Source organism: Paramisgurnus dabryanus, chromosome 23, assembly GCF_030506205.2.
Source record: "Paramisgurnus dabryanus chromosome 23, PD_genome_1.1, whole genome shotgun sequence".
Taxonomy (NCBI): Eukaryota; Metazoa; Chordata; class Actinopteri; order Cypriniformes; family Cobitidae; genus Paramisgurnus; species Paramisgurnus dabryanus.
In genome coordinates, this window is record NC_133359.1 from 24,218,666 (window position 1) to 24,239,769 (window position 21,104).

At 37.2% G+C, this 21,104-nt stretch overlaps 1 protein-coding gene across 1 annotated transcript in view; it reads right to left on the reverse strand.

Moving 5' to 3' along the window:
* Positions 1–12,929, reverse strand: part of mafb (MAF bZIP transcription factor b) — an 88,290-nt gene extending 75,361 nt beyond the window's left edge. The window contains exons 1-2 of the mRNA XM_065291322.2: positions 10,815–12,929; positions 891–958 (exon numbers count right to left, since the gene is read on the reverse strand). Of these exons, the coding sequence (XP_065147394.1) occupies positions 931–958; positions 10,815–11,779 (993 nt within the window). The 5' untranslated portion in view covers positions 11,780–12,929 and the 3' untranslated portion in view covers positions 891–930. The remainder of the gene's footprint in view (positions 1–890; positions 959–10,814) is intronic.
* Positions 12,930–21,104: the final 8,175 nt, after the last annotated feature.

Sequence of the window (21,104 nt, forward strand, 5' to 3'; positions counted from 1 at the left end):
AGTACGTTACACAGAATTTAGTATCATGGTGCAAACAACAAAAAAAGTGATGTCCAAGTATCAAATCAAGATTTTGATCATTAGTGAGATTTGACAGGTGGGACTAGTGCATTTTTTTGTTTTGTTTTTTGACGCACATATTTCTATGGCCTATAACAGGTAAAGCCATCATAAAGGTCCGTTTATGATAAGGTGAACAGTCAAAATGTTCAATAAGGTAACGAGCACTCCATCTCTCCACATTGGGTTACATACTGACCCTGGAACAACTTTCATTTGCATTTATGCATTGGGCAGATGCTATTATCCAAAGCAACTTACAGTGCATTACAAGGTATTTTATCAGTTTGAGTTTGACCCCATAACCTTTTACATTGCTAACACAATGCTCTACCACTGAGCTTTACAGGAACGCAATCCTGAGTCCCAAAATCCTAAACATCATAAACTAACCACTCTCTAATTCTAACATGCCTACTTGAACCTGGCTAGTAAATCCATTGGTATTTAATCAAGAATAGAGTCACTACAGACAGGTTTATGAGTAAAAGGCAAACGTTATATACAAGCTCTTTGGTACGACTTACAGTATATAGCATGTCACAATACAAGACATATCCATCAAATGTTATATGTGGTTTGGTAGGTTTTCATTGTTGGTTTAAAAGAAAATCATTAAAAAATGTGATAGTTATAATAATATGATAAACTATACAAGATAAATATGAAAAAAAACAATCAAAGTATATATAAATATAATAAAAAAAAATAAAAAAATCAACTATAAGTGAAGACTAAATTATATTTTTTTCTTAAAATAAATAAATAATCTGAATAATTATAAAATTGTACAATAAAAATGTTGAACTATAAAAAATCTTTGGTCTTACCTTAGACTGCAGGGGCAACGGGCAGGGGTCAGAGGTCACATCACAGGTGTAGAAACTTTCGTGACGTCCTTCAGTGGTGAACAAAAAATAAGAGAAGAAAGATAAAATACCATGAAAACCGGCAACATTTAATCTGTATATCAGGCAATAAGGCATAACCCTTATACCCTTAGCTGTACGCAAGGCATATAAAAATCATCAGATAAAATCAAGGTTGAGTGATTTAGTTGAGTTACACGGCAACTACATCACACTTTTATATTCTTGTGTTTTAGTGTGGTGCTTATGTAGTTAAAAGTTAGCAGTGATCCTGCCACACGTCTCTCTGAGGCCTTTGCTGCTACTGCTACTAAAGAAAAGCCTGTTAAATCCCTCGACCCAGTTCAGTTCACAAAGCCATTCATTCTGTTCTGTAATCACTGCGGGCCAGCCTGGATGAACTTTGACCTCACAGCGCTGCAGACACATGCTGGATCCCAAACCGCCTACTTCCATACTATATAGTACGCAAAGTAGCGCTTTTTACGTACTATATAGTATGGAAGTAGGCGGTTTGGGATCCAGCTACAGTCTCTCCTCTGGATATTTGTGTTCAGAGCAAATTCTGTCAGGTTGAACCCCCCCCCCCCCCCCCCAAAAAAATTACAGTGTAAAACGTGACATCTATCTAACACAATCTCTATTTTAGTTTGTGAACAACCTTTAAAACCGCCGATTACAGCTTTTAAAGAGAAATAACAGCAGTCAAAGTGATGTTTCACCCACATACCCAGCATGCTCATGATATAACTTCATTTTTGCTTGCAAACATTGCATTTTTTTTTATTTTTTTTTTTGCTTGCATGTAGATATAGATGTAGATATAAATGCAACTACCTTGGGTGGAAAACAAAATATTCAATAACAGCTTAGAGCTGTTCCTGAGAAAAAGCTATTATTTGGAATCTAAAGGCTTGGAATATACTGCATAGATCATATGCATTGCTTTCGTTGTACTATACTTTTTGTCCTTTTTAAAGCTTGGCAGTATAAATCACCATCCACTTTACTCGTACAGAAAACAAAAACACATTCTGCTTAACACAGAGACATTTTAGAAAGCAGTGAACCAAACAAAAAAAGGCATTGCTTTTAAATGTCCTCCCCTCAATATAGGGTGGTGTAATGATCGGGAATCAACTGTGTGCTGTGATAACAACTAAGTTAATGGTAAAACAAAAAATATCCGGAATTTATTTATATTTACTAGAGCAAATGCCTCTGCATAGATATAAGTATGTACTTTGCACATAAACTGAGTGCATATTCAACGTGAGAAAGTGTGTATTATTACGTTTCAGTGTGGTTGTACAATACATTTACTTACGTTTAAAACATACTGAAACGTATAATATTGACGTTTTGACAGGACTAAAACGTAAATTATTTACAACTTTACAAACGTACAAATTTGTACGTAAGTTATTCCTATTCATAAATATTAAAATCGCGGGCATTAGCATTTCTTACTCATAATAATTACATGTTTTTAGACATATCTTCTGACTTATTTAAGAAAGTTTACCCATTTACCTAATGAAATTATTATGATATTCGGAGAATTTCACAATATAGATTTTACAACTTTAAAATAAACAACATTTCTGTATTTAACTAATATTTAGTTTGTTTGCCATGACACACAAAAACGCGTTTTCTCCTGCTGTCTTCTATGCAATACGTTATTACTACTACTAAGCAATAATTACAACAAAATACAACATAAATTCACAAAATATGTTACTTGTATTAATTTGCTGTAATCCACATATTTAAAATCCATACGATTGCGAGGAACAGATCCAATTTCAGCCCTTTATCCAGCGATCTTGATCCGAGTTCTCACCAGCAACCGTAAAGTCAGATCGCGGGTTCGTTATAATATAAATTTGAATTCAAATATCGCGCCTCGACAGCTTGTTCGACTTCATGCGGGGCTGCAAGAACCGACACCCGGATGACGTCAGAGAACCGCAAGAACGATTAGAAAAAAAATCAAACGAAGTCTAATTTCGTCTCGCTCTCGCGGTACTTTGACGTCATCTGGCTGTAGGTTCTTGCGGCGCCGCATGACCGACAGCCGGATGACGTCAAAGTACCGCGAGAATAGGCTTGTTTGAGATGCAGCTTGCCTCGCCTGAAATATAGGCGAGAGTAGCCGGCTGCAGTGAGGGGAGGAGTAAAAAAAGTGGAGGCAAGCCGGACGCTTCATGAATCTCGCAGTGTTGTTGACTGCAAACGTCAGCAATGGAAGAGATCGCGTTCGCGTATTTTATCGCGGATTAAATAGATGCAACTGAACCAACAAATGCATTTACATTAAGATGTTTATAAGGAGAATCAACAAAGCTGAACTGTTCATTATTGGAAAAGGCTTCTTAGTAAATGTTAGGATGTAATCTAAGTCTAGACGTAATACAAATTCGTTTCTGTGTGAAATATAAACAGCACACTGTACAAATAATACAACACCAATATATAAGTTTAAAGGAATTTATTAATAATATAAATGTCATAAGTCAAGAACAAGTTGAATAAATATAAAAACTACTGCAGGAAGTGGAGTTTTTAGAATTAAAAAGTCATCAGCTGACATTCATCAGCATTATGTCGTCAGCAAGTCTTTTCCCATCGTGCTTTTCGTCAACGCAGTCGGTGGAGAGCAACTGCGCTCGGCTGTAGAATCCGACGAGCCCGCCTCTCCATCGCGAGAGTTATTTTGTACACGTCAGCGTGACATCAGAGCAAGTCGGACGTAAGTCGGACACTTTTCTAACCGGAATGCATCTTGCGCTGATCACCGGTGATCGATTCTGCGCAGAATTTGCTCATCTCAAACAAGCCTATTGATTCAAGAAATCACATAGCGTCTCGCTCTCGCGATACTGTGATGTCATCCGGCTGTCGATTCTTGCGGCGCTGCGTGAAGTCGAACAAGCCTTATTGCTTGACAGTGATATAAAAAGCTTATTGGCTCTTTGCGTGCCACGTGACATATTTGCGTAATTTCTATTTCCGTTGGTGTACGTTTGAAAAAAAAAAAACAAGAAACGCGCGGTGACAGAGGGAAAGCGGATCAACGTTCTCTTGAATTGATAACTTTAATACTTCTTACTTTACTTCATATACTCCAGAGAGGACCGTGGCTGCAGCACATCGTCATTTTAACTACTTTTGGTACTGATTTTAATATTCGCAATAAATAAGTTAAAATATCTTTTGAATGCTATATTGTTACTAAAATGTTCCTAAACATATCTGTCAGTGAGACCACGCTGGCATAGTACATCAGAGGTGCATACCTATATTGGTACCAAATACATATACACCTAAATGGCACATACTGTATTAGGACCTTATTAAAGGGTACTTCCCCAGTGACAGTGTGGGACCATTTTTTCTGAGTGTACATTTGGTATTTGGGGAATATTATCAAAAACTTCTCACTGCTTTAGCTGAACATTGGTTTTAATAACACTTTAAAACCCAACCAAGTAATTAGGACGGTTTTTTTATTATGTGTCTGTCTCAAGCAATATTTAACAATTATTCACTGGAGACTTGGAAACAAATGGGAATTCCCTTTAACCCCTAATAATTTTTCATGTACCTGTCCATGTTCTTATTATTGCTTTGAGCGATCGCACAGACTTCAAATTAGAAATGATCTGGTTTGCCTTTTGACTGCTGATCCAGTGCTAAATGTAGATTGTAATTTAAATAATGTTTTCTTATAAATTTAAATTCAATTCAAAATTATTTTGATAGCACTTCTTACATATATATAGCAATGCAGTACAGGCAAAATAATAATAATAAAAAATTAAACATATAGGATTAAATATATAAGATAGTGTGTTTTGAGCAAATCTATAGCATGTATAACAATCAAAACAGTGAAAAAAAAAAAATTAAAAATAATTTAATAATGGTAGTTAAAGGGATAGTTAACCAAAAAAATAAAATTCTGTCATCATTTTCTCATCCTCATGTTGTTCTACACCAGTATGAATTTTGATGAACACAAAAATATATATTTTGATAGCACACAGCTGATTGTAACCATTGGCTACATTTTAAATATCTTTTGTGTTCATCAGAAAAATGTTTAGAACAACTTGAGGGAGAGTAAATGATGACAGAACTTCAATTTTTGGTGAACTATCTCTTTAATAAATAAATACTAAAATGTAACTATATTTAACAAAAATAATTTCATTCATAGGTGCAACTTAGCCCCTTGTAAAAAAGCAACGCATGAAGGTAATATTGAGATATCACCAAAAGTTGAAAAGTGTTGACAGGTGCCCAGAAAAAAACCTTCTGAAGGCGTTTTATTGATATAAGAGTGGCATGGAGCAGCTCAAGGACTCTCCTTTGTTTTCATATTCTCCTCACTGTTGTGCTCTCTGCCACAGGACATGACATCACTCGCCGGGGTCACGGCCCGCCACTGACGGTGAAGAAAACAAAAGGGGGGCGAGATGAAGATGAGAACAGAAAGACTTGGGGCCCTGTAGGTCACCTTGCCTGGCTGAGAGATCAATGTCGCTTTGACTCGCTGGTTAAAAAGAGAGTGCAGCTAAGACACCTTGCCAGTAAATCACCTTGCCAGCTTCATTGGGATGCAGGTATAACACAGGTTGGGCACAAGGCCAACGCCTACAGTACCAACATACACACACTCACTCACTCATGGTCTAGGCCACATGCTCCTCAAAACCGTTCATACTTTTGCAGGAATAAAAATTACTTTTTTTTTCTATGTATTACTTATCTCAAATATATGTCTATACATTTATAATACATTTATGCATTTGCAGATGCTTTTATACAATATATATTGACTTACAAGCTACATATTTTATCACTATGTGTGTTCCCTGGGGATCGAACCCATAAACGTTTGCGCCACTAATGTAGTGATCTATACTTGAGCTACACTGCAAGCTATCACATGGGTTTAGAAGTGAACAGCTTTGTATTGACTTATGGTGCTATTTTGCTCTTTTTGGTGGTAGACAGTCATCATTACCGTCCACTTGCATTATATGTAAGCCTGGCTGCTAGAAAAATCACAAGAATGTTTCTTACTTTGTGGTTACTATGGTGAACCATCCCTTCATTACAGCGTATTTCAAACCATGATCTCTCACACGCCTGATTTTTGTATCAAACACAGCAACTTTGATACTGCCTCCTGAAACCTTTCTAGTCTCTCAAACGTTAGGCAATCAACAAAAACACATCAATTCCCACAGTGTAACGGTGGAGGGAAAGTTAAATTATTATCTTTTCAAATAGCAGCTCTATAACTCAGGTTTACAGAGGCAAAGAGGGGCCCGGGGACGGCGAGCATGTCTGCGGATGATGGACGCACATGGCAGGGACATAAACTCCCTCCTTTAAATCACTCTAAATGGAAATGTTTAGCGTGGAGAGATGCAGATGAGCTGGGATCCAACAAAACCGAGCGTTTCAGAATAAGAAAACGCTGCAATATCGCAAATATTTGGCTTGATTAGGCGTAACGAGTACAATGCAAATGAAATGCTATTTGATATGATCTGAATTGTAAGGCTGTTTAATTAGTTCATCTTGTTTGGTTTATTATAGTTTTGTATCAGTAGGATAGATGAGATGTTATAAATGTGATTTGCCAAACACACTTTGTAGTTTAATTACTGTAATTTGCTTCACATTTGTTGCTTCTTAATAAAATTCCCAGAATTCATTTGTTCAAATTATTTCGTCAACAAAATCGACTCGGGTTTGACACGCAACATATTTCTTAGCGTTCCACGAGGCCTTGCAGTTACTGTACGATGATCATTTTTAATCCACGCTGTGAGAAAATCACTCCGGGCGGCACACAAAAATGCCTGCCAAGCTAAGCATCGACTCCCAGCAGAGACAATGTCTGATATGATTAAAGATATTACCCTGTAACACTGTTATATGTAAATGATTGATATGTCAATATGCATGAGTTGAACTGTGATTTCCTATTGTTGACCTCGGATGCAAAATACCGATATTGTGACAGAAGACAACTATATTATCTGTAATAACCTAATCAGGATTGCCCGCAACCAATGATTAGGGCACATATGGTGTCAATATCCCACTGCTGATTAAATTAAGCAGAATCGAAGAGGGGTGTGTGTGTGTGAATGCCTATGCAGAGTACATTTGTTTCAATGCATGCATGCATGCGTGTGCGTCTGTTTTCGTGCATGCAAGGATTTGTGTCGGCCTTTGCGTGCGTGCGTGTGACTGGCCTTGTGCATATGTTTGGTGATTTGTGTTAGCTGCGTGTGGGTTATGGAGCCGAGGTGTGAAAATATACACGGAGTGTGTAATGAAATCCAGTGACTTCATTCACAGGTGGAAATGAAATGTTTGCTTTATATACAGTATGGTAATGTGCTCTTTCATCACAAGCTGATAAACAGGACGTGTCTCAATACATCATTAAATGTCTGCCTGTGTCTGATAATCTTAAACAAATCTGCATTTCAACATACTGTAGCGATTATTGGTTTCTCATTTGCCCTAATGTAATAAATGTTTGGTTTTATCAGTATCATTACAACCAACAATATGAGTAAGATTGGTTTATTGTTGTATTGAAACATTAGTATAACTTGTAGTGATAAATGCATAAGATCTTTCTCACTGCCTCTATATCTGTGCAATACATGACTTTGAAAAAGCAAGCATGCTGAATTTTTTAATCTTGAAACTCTTTTAAAGCAGACATTTCTGATTTGGCTATAAAGCTGACATTCATTAGATTATTCAATTAAATACAACACAAATATCTCAAAAATCTAGAAAGTATGTGTTCACTCTCTGCCCCTCGCTGTCATAATATTAAACTGTGTAATCTATAGATCTAAGTTATGATGATGATGTCATTAACTAGTTCTACGTTTTGGCCTCATCAAAGAGAAAAGCAATAAATTACAGCACCATACCCACTCAAAAGCAGTCGAAACCCAGCTGGGGAAAATCAGCAATGATTCATCTATTTAAAGGTGCAGAAACAAGGTCTTTTCTCCGTTATTAATCATGCAAGAAATCATTGTGTTTTCCACAGCTTGGACTATACAGCATTTTCCCTGAGCTCAGAGGCTATCGTATGAAAGATGGGCTCTAAATTCCTCTGAACACGGTGTGTTAAGGGTGCGTGCGTCATCCGTTTGAAATTCAAATGACCATTGTGCTGATGAGCCACTACGTTTTCAGCAAAAGCCCCAACTTCAGACATCCCACACACACACACGTACACACACACACTTCATTTTACTTTGTTTCCAGCTGTGTGTCCACATCCTGTTTATTATCACAATAAAAGTGAAAGTTTGAGTCACTGTTCTAAAAGTTCTAGTACTTTCAAAGACAGCTATGATATAAACATGAGGATAAAAGGGAAATGCAGAGAGACATATATGACAATGAGAAACAGATTGCTATTAGTGAAACAGCAGTGATTATATTTTTTAACCATTAAGGGTGAGGTGTGGATAATGGTTGATGTTGAAGGTAAAAACTTAAATGGACTTAAATAAAAGCAAATTCTTCTGTGTTTGAACTGAATAAATATTTTGACAGTTTGGAGCACAAATCCATGTTTGTTTTGCTTAAAATACAATTGGTGTATTTAATACGTTAACAAATGAGTCTGTTTAACTTAGACAAGGGTGACTGGTAGAAAACAATTTAGGTTAATGTGTTTTTAATAGTCTATAGTTGCTCACAGTCAGAATGGCACAACCTTATCTAAAGCAACCTCAATAATGTTTCCACCTAAAAGATTTTTGTTAATTTTAAATGCATTTAAAGGCAAAAACTATTTGTCAAATCTATAGTATATTTGCGCAAATATCCAGTTATTAAAACGACATATTGAGGCACATATAAACTCTGTCTAAATGAATGATTAACAGAGTACAGGCAAACTAAACGGACCGTGTGCGATAACGAATCTGTTTAAACTGCATGTGAAAAAGAGATCCAATGAATAGAAATAAATGTGAATAGATTTATATTCCTACCCCCTTTAAATCATCTCATGTTTTAATAAAGTTTTATTTAAGTAATCTAATCAATGTGATATATTCCAATATAAATAATAGCCTATAGTCAGCAAAGTAATATACAAAAATATTTTTAATATAATATTATAATCGCAAGCGCCCTTTATCGTTTTTAACATTAAAGTGTTGGTATATACAGTAGGCTAATATTACCTCATTCTTTTAAAAACCACAACACAAAAATATCATTAATGATTTTAATATTTTAAAATTAAAGTTTTTTTTTTTTTAATTTAGGGAAAAGCAGATTTATTAACTGTTTGCTCATTTTATGCAACTCAAGCGAATTGCCACGCGGCAACAAGTGAAATCCTGAACTTTTTTCGAAGCTTTTAAAGATTAACAATCTTTAATTTAATTTTCTCGGTAATCTTTAAACCACAAATATTCATTGTTAGTGTGATATTTTACAAAGATAAGGCGTGGTCTAATGAATAACATGAGAACAGAGGATTTGCTTTTAAATTAACATTTATTGATGAACTATAACGATGTTACAATTTATACAATCAATACTGGGCAATTAATCGATATCAAATATTAAACTGATTGTATTAATGTAATATACACAAGAATCAACTGTTTAATGCACTATGAACGGGTTTATTTTCATCTGATGCAAGTAAAATATTTAAAGCAAGTAACTGCAAAAGATTTATAATACACTTATGCATAACAAATTATGTTACAATTTAAGTATTTATGGTTAAGAGGCAAAATCCTAAATAGTAACAGTTTGTGCACTATTTCGAGAGCGTGTCAAGACATACTCTTGAATCTTTATTGATATACAATATTTTTCTCTTTAATGAGAATACTTATAAACACTTTAGTCCATTCAGTAGTTTAAAATTGTTCATTTATCCATATTGTAAGCAATGTCTGGGGTATCCGATTAGTCACACCGAAAAGGGGGACAACTGTTACAATTGTTTCAGTAGAGAAAAAATGTCTCTATAATCATAAAACTTTCTTCCTCCCAAAACATAAATCCACGTTTTTAACTAAATGTGTACCTGCTTTACAAAAAGACATGATAAGCGGAAGGATCATGGGAACGATGAGAGGTTTCATACAGGAAATGAACACATGTAAAACACTTTTTTGCTCAAAGTCCCAAAAAAGTGGATGAGACCAGACAATGAGAAAAAAATGTCAGAGCAATTAATTTCATTAGATAAAATACCAAAAACAAGTCTACAATGTCGTCACCCATCACGACCAGCATGTGGATTGAATCATGACATACAATAAATACATTTTGTATAAGTTCTTTACATCAGCACAAAATGTGACGTGCTTTTTACTGGATACAATCTCACTCAGTTTATGAGGGAAATGAGTCTTAGACACACGATGAAGAGTTCAAACACGTCTCCATTCATTCAGTGAGTGCACTCACTAAGCCAGCATGTGTCAACTATACAAAAATGTTAACTTAAAAGTTGCGCAGCACGAGGCACATGGGAAAATTAAATGAAGATACGTTTAAATATTACAGTTTCAACAGAAACAAAAAAGCAAACAGAACTTGTCAATGTGAATGATGTCCTATGTCGTTTAAAACTAAAAAGCAAAAACTATATGTACGCCGTGGACCGACAACTGCTTGCTTAAATTTCGCAAAAACAGGAATAAAAGAACAACCGGGGAAGAAAAAGACAAATGCCCCGAGTGCGCCCAAATCCAACAAAACGCGAGTACCGCGCGTGAGAAACTTTTGACATGTGTGTTCAGCAACAGCAGGGGAAATCGCGTCTCTATTAAGTGCCGATAAACTCACATGAAAAACTCTGGAGATGACGGGTTGTTATCGCTGCTCGATCCGTTTTCTCTGAAGCCGCTGCTGATGAGCTTCTCGTATTTTTCTTTGTACGCGTCTCTCTCGCGCATCAGTCTGGAGATCTCCTGCTTGAGGTGGTCCACCTGCTGTATGAGCTGGGTCTTCTCGCCCTCCAGCACGTGCCTCTGTTGGACCCGCTTGTAGCGGCACGACTGGGCATAGCCTCTGTTTTTGAGGGTTCTCCTCTTCTGCTTGAGCCGGATCACTTCCTCTTTGCTGACCCCCCGCAGCTGACGATTGAGCTCGCGCACGGACATGGTCACCAACTGCTCGTCCGAGAAGCGATCGTCCAGGTGCATGTGTTGGTGGTTGGCGTTGTTGCCGTTGGACTGGACCCCGGGCGTCGGATGGTGCCCGCCGGGGTGGTGGTGGTGATGGTGGTGGTGGTGAGGCGCCCCGTTCTGCGCCGCGGCGGCGGCGATGACTGCGGAGACCACCGCGGCGGCGGAGCCCATCTCCTCCCCGGCCATGGCGCCTCCCGTCCCGGCTGCGCCGCTAAACTGCTGCCCTCTAGCATAGCCATCGAAGCTCTGGAGCTGGTGACCGCTGTTGATCAGCGCCTCCACCGCGTCCTCGGGGCTGAAGCCCAGCGCCTCCGGGTTGAGCTGCTGTTGATAACCGGTCATCCAGTAAAAATCCTCCAGGTGCGCCTTCTGCTCGCTCCCGGAGCCCGGGCTGGGCGCCGAGAAGCTTGGGGAAGGGGGAACCGAGCTGCAAGGCGTGCTCATCGGGGTGGAAGACAGGGATCCCCCGGCGATCAGGCGGCTGCACTGGCTGATGCTGCGATCGGGCTCCACCGGCTCCTTTTTCACTTCAAACTTCATCAGATCGAAGTCATTAACATATTCCATGGCCAGGGGACTGGTGGGCAGGTCGGAGCTGCTCATTGCCAGTTCTGATGCCATCCTTTTGCTGTTGACAGTCCTCCAAAGGGGGTGAAGAGCAGCTGTCAAAGTGCTCGGGTTCGAGACGGCGTGAGCCAGCTTGATTTCTTTATTTAATTCTTCAAAAGCAAAGAAAAGGTTTCTCGAGAGCGCCTTTATTTTTTAAACTCACGCGTATTCGCCTCTCGCGCACGGACGCAGGAGCGCGCGCGTCTCCAGTTTCTTTCTCTTTCCACGCGAGTGTCTGCGCGCAAACATTTAACAACGCATGGCTTCGTTTTTTCTTTTTTTTCAGTAGTTTCGTTGAAATGAAGACCGTTACATGTATGTGAGTGGCAAATGGATTCTTGACTGGAATAAAAAAAGTACTCCGGGCTTGTTGTACAGTTTTTAAAGGATCACCGAGCATAGGAGTATAAAAGCAATGCTGAGTTTTATAGGCGCCCTGACGTCAGGTTTGAAATACGAAATTGACTCGGACTCGTAGCCAATAGGCTTGCGGAATCTGAGGGTCAATTTACATACTAGAGAAGAAACAAAAGTTTTCCGAACTGTCAGAACTGACTGAGAGCTAAACCACCACTTTAACTCTTTATTAACAGAGAGTTTGTCTTTTGTTATTATTATTTTATTATTGTCTCCCTTTCCTTTCAGGTTGTTTCACGTGATGTGATTATATCAATACGTTTTGATACATTCAGACCACAATAACAAACATCTGGTTATTTACATGATAATAATAACTTAGATTTTAATCTTAATGTCTTTTCAATCGACTTTTACTTACTATAACTGAACCAAAAAACTGATGCTGGGAAAATTATTTTTTTTTATATTTATCTCAAAATAAACTACGCACAGACAAATAACTCTGTTGTTTTTAAAGGTCACAATCGTTTAAAATATTAAATTAATGTTTAATAATGACACCAATAATAATTCAGACAGATCGTAGGGCATCAACTTGCATATGTACAATGTGGGATTTAACTAAATCATTTGAAGTAGTTTCACAGACAACGCTTCCTTATGTTGTTTTAATGTGATTATTACATTATTTGATTTATTCATCTTTTCCACTGACAAAACGTGGTGGGAAGAGGTTACACATCAGCGGACCTGCGGTTTCAAAACTCAACAGCGCCCCCTTTCGGCTGAACACAGCAGTATGTGTAATAGAGGAGCGTTTCATTTGTGTGTGTCGGCTCATGCTGGGATTGTTTTAACGTTTCTAAAGCAGTAGGGGTGTGGTTTCATAATGACCAATCAATAAACCTTTACAATATACATACAAATATACATGTGTAAATTATCATTAAACATGTAAGCATTGAAAGGACTTGACCTTTGGTTAAGGATGGCCAATGATTTGGTTGCATTTTTATTTTTTATTTTATGAGTATTATGCATAGGCCCACTTCATTTATGGGATGTGCTAGTCTTACAAAATTATGATGAATAATGTTCTGTAAGCATATATATATTTATATTGTTTTACTTTTATTTTGATACAGGGTAATAATATTAAGTAATACAACAGAACAACATGTCGATTTTTCTACTACAGTAATAAGTTTTAGAAATATTTGTAACGTGTACAGAGCAATGTATTGCCTGATTCATTATGTAGTACATTTAAAACAACTACACGCATACTGTATCTCTTTAAGTGCACCAAAAATGCCTCTCATTGCTGGAGGGGTTCTTATTAAGAGGACGAATCTTCTCCAAGAGCAGCTTTAGCTCATGAGAGCAGACAATAAAGCGGACTATTCTCACAGGAGATATTGAAATGTGCTCGAGCTCTCTGTGGAAATTCCACGATACAAGAAGCTACACCAACTACAAAGCTGCCAGCGTTAAAAATAAAATAAAAATAAATACAACCCCAGGGTCCCAAAAGGAAATAAATATTCTCTTAGTCTCGTGACTGTTCTTGGGGACCTAGACCTAGAAAATAAACATATTATTTCATTAATTAGATCACCCAACAAAGCCTTTGGAGGCCGTTCAAAAGCACTGAATAAATATTGAATTTATGTCCCTTCTGACTGTGTAACTGCTCAACAATCAAGAGAAATAAAGCGAGTTCGACTATCTCGGATATTTAAAGTAAATATTTATTATTTAAATTTTTTCTGTCTTTAGAGTAATGCTAATGTAATTGGATTATCCCGCAATATTGCTTTCTGCCATTTTAATTTATTGTCTTATGACAGTTTTTAAATATGGGATGACCCGGGTATATCAAGGTAAAACATATCAATGCATTAGAAGTCAAATAATGTCATTTCAGGTTTCTAATATATTAAAAAACACACTATGTACATGGGTGGTGGGACCTACGATGAAGGCTGTGGGCTTTAGTCTGGAGTAGATATAAACTACAAAGTTACTGATATTATCATTGTGCCCTTGAGGTAGACACCCCAGGTTACGCCAAGGGAAAAATCACGGCAATTAGTGAACTTCATTTGAATAGCATTTGCTTATTAACAACTAACAACCAATGCTGATAGCATGACATATGAATATTAATATTGGTTGTACTTTGGGGTGAAACTCGACATGTTGTTTACATGGATACAACAAATGAGATCAAGATCTTATTTCTTATCGTGAGTCATAAATCTTTACTAGTACTCCTGTGTTTACCTGATAAAAAGCCTGTTGTGGTTCTTAGAGATTAATTCGCTAAGTTACTTGTGTGATATATTACACTAGCAATGTACATACAACACCAGCTGTAGTTTGAGGTTAATGTTTCATTTATTTGATTTGTTCTAATTTTTATTTAAATCATTTACTCTCATGGAATAAGTTGAGGTCACAATTCGCATTAAAAGAAAGGGGAAAGAAAGAAAAATAAATAATATTGCTATTGAAGTGTAAAATGAAATGTTGGGAATGCATGCCCTGTTCGAAATAAAGGTACATAAGCTGTCACTGGGACTTTACCCTTTGAAAAGGTCCATGTACCATTTAAGTACCATTACTGTATGTAGCCTACCTACGGCATGGGGCTACAAATATGTACCTTTAAGGCACCACTATGCACCCTTTAGGTACAAAGGTGTACTTTCTGAAAGGGTACCACCCTAGTAACTTTTGTACCTTTGTACCTTTCTTTCTAAGAGTGTGAATGTTTTGTGACATTTAAACATATAGGTTTAATAAGCTGAACTAAGGTGAAGTATGCATGTAATCATGGTGTCGAGCCTACCACAGTCATATATTTATACTGTATTATTACATAATCTTTGTGTAATTAGGGACACAATGACAGTTTAATGAAAAGGAACTTGACTGGTTAGCATTTCAAGAGGATCTGGTTCCCTTTAGAGTGTTTCATGAGTAGCAGCTATTGCTATGGGGTTAAGAGACCCTCTGTGATCAATGAGAGAGAGAGAGAGAATGTGTAAGAGAAAGCAAGCAATAGAGAGACTCTTATAACCCCCTCCCCCAAAGAGAAAATTGATGAATATTGTTTAAAAAATAATCAAATGCATAATTTACAGTTCATCCAAATACATTTTATTATTCTCTTCAAAACCATGAAATCCACAGATGTCACATATAAGAGTTTATATTTGTTAAAAGTGTCTTTTGCTCCGAATTATAAAATTGAAGAAAGACAATTTTGAAAAATAAATTTTTTAGATTTTTATAATATATAAATTTCACATATATTCTTTCTATATCCGTCCAGGGTGTAGCTCCAACCCTTCTGCGATCCTGCAGAAGACAAGCAAATTCAAAGGATCTTGTTGTTAAGATGTGAAAACAGTACATCATATACCTGAAAGTCTCAAAAGGTTTCAGTTCTGATGAAGCTAATTCATATTTAAAGCAATCAATATTTACTTTACATTTAAAAACAGTCTGTCATGCAATGGGACTTGGGCAGATCAATAAGCGTGACAATAATGTAAAGTAGATTTTTACATTTTCTAAAGTAAATGTGAATAATTGCTTACTGACACACGCCAAAAGAGCTTAAGTCAATAGATTTATTTTGCCCACGTTATTGTCCTCCAGGTGAAATTCGATACATTACTTTGCAAAGTAATAGCACAACTCTCCCCAACAGGATGCACAAGTGGAGCTGCATCATTTATGTTTATAACACGGATGAGGCAGAATGAGTGTCAAAGTTAAATGTGTCAAAGTGTAATATACTTCACACACGGTTGCAAATGTGCATGCAGATGCTTAGCCAATGCATAGCATGTGTGCTCTTTTGTGCCATCTAACCAACATCTAACCAATCATCAAGAAATGATCGGACCACTGGCAGGCTTGGAGATCTAAAAGAATTAGTCACATTTAGTTTATTTCCTTTATTTTTTTTGTACAGGGACCATGCAAATCACACGTGTTAGACTGAGTTAGCTACAAAGCTAATTTGCATCTGTAGTTCCTAGGTTCAAATCTGTAGTTCAAATGTCTGTGCCATGAAAGTGAATGTGTTACTAAAGTTGCTGGTTATACGATAAACATGTCGACTCCGCATGATTCTCTTCTAATTGTTTGTGCACTCTAATAGTAACTAACCTGAAAATTAAAAATGACTGTATGACAACTCACCTGAGAATGAAAGCTATTGACTAGGGCTGGGTATCGATTCAGATGTTCCAGATCGATTCGATTTCGATTCACAAGCTATCAAATCGATTCGATTCCGATTCTCGATAAAATTTTCGATTCCGGTTCTCAGGGAGGTTTTTATACTCGATTCTCGATTCAACTTAATGAATATAGATTTAATACACATACTATAATAATAAAAAAGAACAGTGAACAGCAGTTTACAAGTGGGTAATTAATAAAAAGAAATTAAAAGCCACAACACGTCTTGCTTGCAAAATCTAAAATGCTTCCATTCCTCCTTCCAATGTTTGCGGAAATAAATATGAAAAAAATCGATTCTGCTCTTTGAGAATCGATTTTTAATCGACCACGTTTTAAAAAACGATTAATTGAAAAATCGATTTTTTTGCCCAGCCCTACTATTGACAGGTTAGTTAGAGGAAAAATATTTAGTTGTTTGATGTTATTGTCACACATGTGCTCTGCAATAACACCCTGCACTGAACTTCAAAAAAGCTATTTGATGAAAACTAACCCACCATTATCGGGATTATGGTGACAATCATTCATTATACAATCCCAGTGGGTGACTGGCTTAATATTCACTCACCATCCCTGTTTAACAAAGTCTGTTAAATCCAAAGCTTAACACAAATGAACGCTGTGATTTCAATGAACTCATTTGAGAAACATTTAATTACCAGCTATGGAAAAATGAAATGTTTCTCCATAGGTTTTTAACTAAGTGTTGTATCTTTTGTAATGGAATAAAGGAGATATAAAAGCCATTACATAGCAGTTACAGTTTCACCACATTGTCTCCCTGTGTGATTTTTTATGAAGGGAATTAAAAAATGTGTATTACCATAGTGAGCTTCAACTCATGGAAACAAAGTGTGGTAATTGAGCAGCAGCTTTCTGCTTTTTAGAGTTAATTTTCTCCTTTCACCATCTGGACTTTAATGTGCTCTCAGTTTATCTTCAGACATTTCCACCCCTCTCTTTTTCTCTCTGTCTCTCTCTCCATGAAGAGTTTACTACACATCGGTTTATTATACATACACAGGAGGAGGGCTAAACGACTGACTGTACATCGGTGGTTGTATTTGTGTATGTAAATTGATCACTGTGCATTGATTTGAAACCAGTCTTTCATTCCCATTTCACCAAAGAATCCTCCATAACTGTAGGTTGAATGTATCGAAATTGTCAGCTACATCATAATACTCCATGGCGCTGTTCCAAAACCTGCTGTACAGTAGCTGCCTACTTAGTCAGCATTTTAAAGCATCATAAGAACCATCCTGATGCAAGGGCTGTATAAGAAAATAGGCAGCAAATATAATGTGCAAAGACCTTTAAGGTATCTCCATTTGTAAGGGTGCATCACACTCATCATTTACAGGAAAAAACATTCCCAGAATGCACTGCAATTGCAGTGTCCCAATTCGAAGGTTGCGAATGATGATCCCAAATCGAAATAAGTCCTTATGTCCTCGAAAAGAATGGATCCATCCATTTAAAAACTTTGTAAAAAAAAGTCATTATTATTGTTTAAGTATTTTAAAATATGTGTTGTATTAACATAATTTCTGCAATACTGTCCATGCAGTGTTTTACTTTCGTATGTTTCTAAATTTGGTTAATTATATATAATGTTGGTTAGTTTAATCTGCATCAATGTGTTTTTCTAGTTCCAGATTTATTTTAATAAGTAAAATAATGTCTCTGACAGGCGCGGTAAGCATGTTAAGCAGGTGACTTCGAATGATCCAGCTTTTGAATTGGAAATCGCACCATCCTATTCGCATTGCCCCGCATATATTCGTGTCTTTACATTGACTTTGTATGTAATCTACTCGCGCAAATAGTTGAATTCGCGTTTGGTGTGTACGCTCCATAATATTGTAATTATACATATAGTTAAAGGTGGTGTCTGTCAATTTTAGCAGCATCTAGTGGTGAGATTGTGAATTGCAACCAACAGCTCACCCCTTAAAGGGACACTCCACTTTAAAAAAAAAATTCTTTTTTCCAGCTCTCCTAGAGTTTTGGAATCCATTCAGCCGATCTCCAGGTCTTGCGGTACCACTTTTAGCATAGCTTAGCATAATTCATTAAATCTTATTAGACCATTAGCATCGCGCTCAAAAATGACCAAAGAGTTTGGATATTTTTCCTATATTTAAAACTTGACTCTTCTGTAGTTACATTGTGTACTAAGACCGATGGAAAATTAAAAGTTGCAATTTTCTAGGCAGATATGGCAAGGAACTATACTCTCATTCTGGCATAATAATCAAGGACTTTGCTTCTGTAACATGGCTGCAGCAGGTGATATTATGAAGCGCCCGAAAATAGTCCCCTTGGTTATTTTCAATAGCAGGGGACTATTTTTGGGTTCTGCGTAATATCATTGCGCCTGCTTTAGCCATGGTACGGCAGCAAAGTTTTGAGCAGGATTCAGGTCCCCAAAAATATAATATAATATAATATATTATATATATATATATATATATATATATATATATATATATATATATATATATATATATATATATATATATATATATATATATGGGTTATAAACACAACCATGGGTTGAAATACCTATAACCCAGCATAAATGAATTTTTAAACCCAGCTGTTGGGTTTGTCCAAACTTGACCTAAACACTGGTTAAAACAACCAAACGTTTTTTTTAATAGTGTTCAAAATCAGTTTGTCTACAATTTTGTACCAAAGAAAAACAGAACAAATGTTAATCATAAAACTTGTTTAAAAGGTGGCTGTAAAACACTTTAATTTAAATATGTCCCCACAGCCAAATTACATAACAGTAGTATTATTGTTTAGTTAACTTATTGTGTAAACCATGACCCACTCATATAAAACTTCTCAGTGTTAGGCTGAGAAAGAAAGAGTGCAGATGATTCATTCGGTCGAGATGTAAAGCAATGTGCCCGCTCCGTTATTTATGTGCCACGTATCGCCACAGAGACGCTCATTAATAAGCATCTCCCACCTGAGCTATTAGAGAGCAGGAAAGAGGCGAGATCTTATGCTCTGACCCCATCACCGCTGCATCGCCACGGCAACAGGACACCTCACGCACTGCATCATCCCCCGGTCCCCATAAATCCACTCTCTCTCTAATTAGTCTGAACCGAGAAGCGACGCTGACAGCGCCAGTCATGACTGGGTCATCATGGGCTGAGATGCCAGGAAGAAGAGATTCCTGTGCTAACATAAAGGATTTTGTTCATGTGTTATGGTTTTGAAGCACTCCTGTAGAAAAGTGAAATGACAAACACAATCGCTTTACTCTTGACAAAATCTAATTAAAACCAAAACGTCTGATTGTTACACTCTTTTGTGTGTCTCTTGTTTGTTGTAGAGAACCAATAAAGTATTTCAAAGAAGCTATAATGTGTTTTAAAGAACTTTTTTATAGTAGCTCAAGCAGCTTGAACAACATAACATGGTGTTTCATAAAAAAAGTTTTATTCTTTTTGCTGACCCCAAGCTGCTTCAAAGAGCCATTGCAGAAGGTTTATATTTGAGAGAGAGCCGGCTTCAGGACAGTTCACATTACACAACTCTTTATTACCGTCTAAAAAGACCAGAGAAAAGGTGGCAGGAAAACCAGGCATTTATCAGATGGCAGATGCCCAAGTTGATCTCACAAAGCCTGTGTTTGACTCATGCCCAGCTCATGTGAGCTAACCCAAACACAATAGCCTATTATGAGACAGCGCTGCAGGAAAGAGCCAGACAGACCCGCTCTATTCAGATAACAGAACAGACAGGTGAGTTCCAGTCAGGCTTTACACACACGCATGCACGCACACACACTTGCACACAATTTTTGAACCAAAACCGGTTAAAGTTTTATTGTAGTTTGGCTAATTGTTTTTCATGAAAACAGTTTTTTTGGTCCTGAAAAATTACTTTTAAAGATTGTTTACAAAGTGCAAGTTTTGAAAATTATGTCTTGTCATCTCTGTGCAAACTACGTGAATGTGAAACTGATAACGTTAAAGGCATGCGGGTGTGTTATGGCGCTTTTCCATTGCATAGTACCCCACGGTTTAGTTTAGTTTGGGTCGGGTCAGCTTACTTTTGGGAGCTTTTCCATTGGGTGCAGTACGTAGTACCCGATACTTTTTTTCGTACCACCTCGGTTGGGGTTCCAAGCGACCCGAGCTGATACCAAACGTGACGCGAAAACACTGCAGATCACTGATTGGTCTGAGAGAAGCGTCATCGCTATAATGTAAATATTAGCTTTAGCTTACTGCTAGCTTGCGCTGTCTCAAGCAAACATGTTGTCATCTGTGTTCTGCTATAAGTTTCCAAACACCCTTTTAGCGATGAAAAACATCCACAGGTTGAGAATCCGGGACACCATAACAGTTTTTTCCAGACTTGCAGTTTGTGGCGGCACATTCGCGATGAGCACGTCCGCATTATTATGCTTAAATGCAACTTGAATGAGGCTCAACGGAGCGCCGTCAACTGACGCCATGGGTCGGGTGTTTGAACAGAAACTGTCATGTGAGACAGAGGTAGTTATAAACGCGATGTGCAAACATCTATGTGGTGGCCAATTTTAATTTTGTGGCAGACTGAGAAATAAATGAATGTATGGGAATGTACAACAACGCTCTCACGTGTATGATGTCACAGCAGTAGGCAGCATAAATATAACGACACGCCTATAATCCCTCCCACTCCGAAGTGATACTAAACTCGA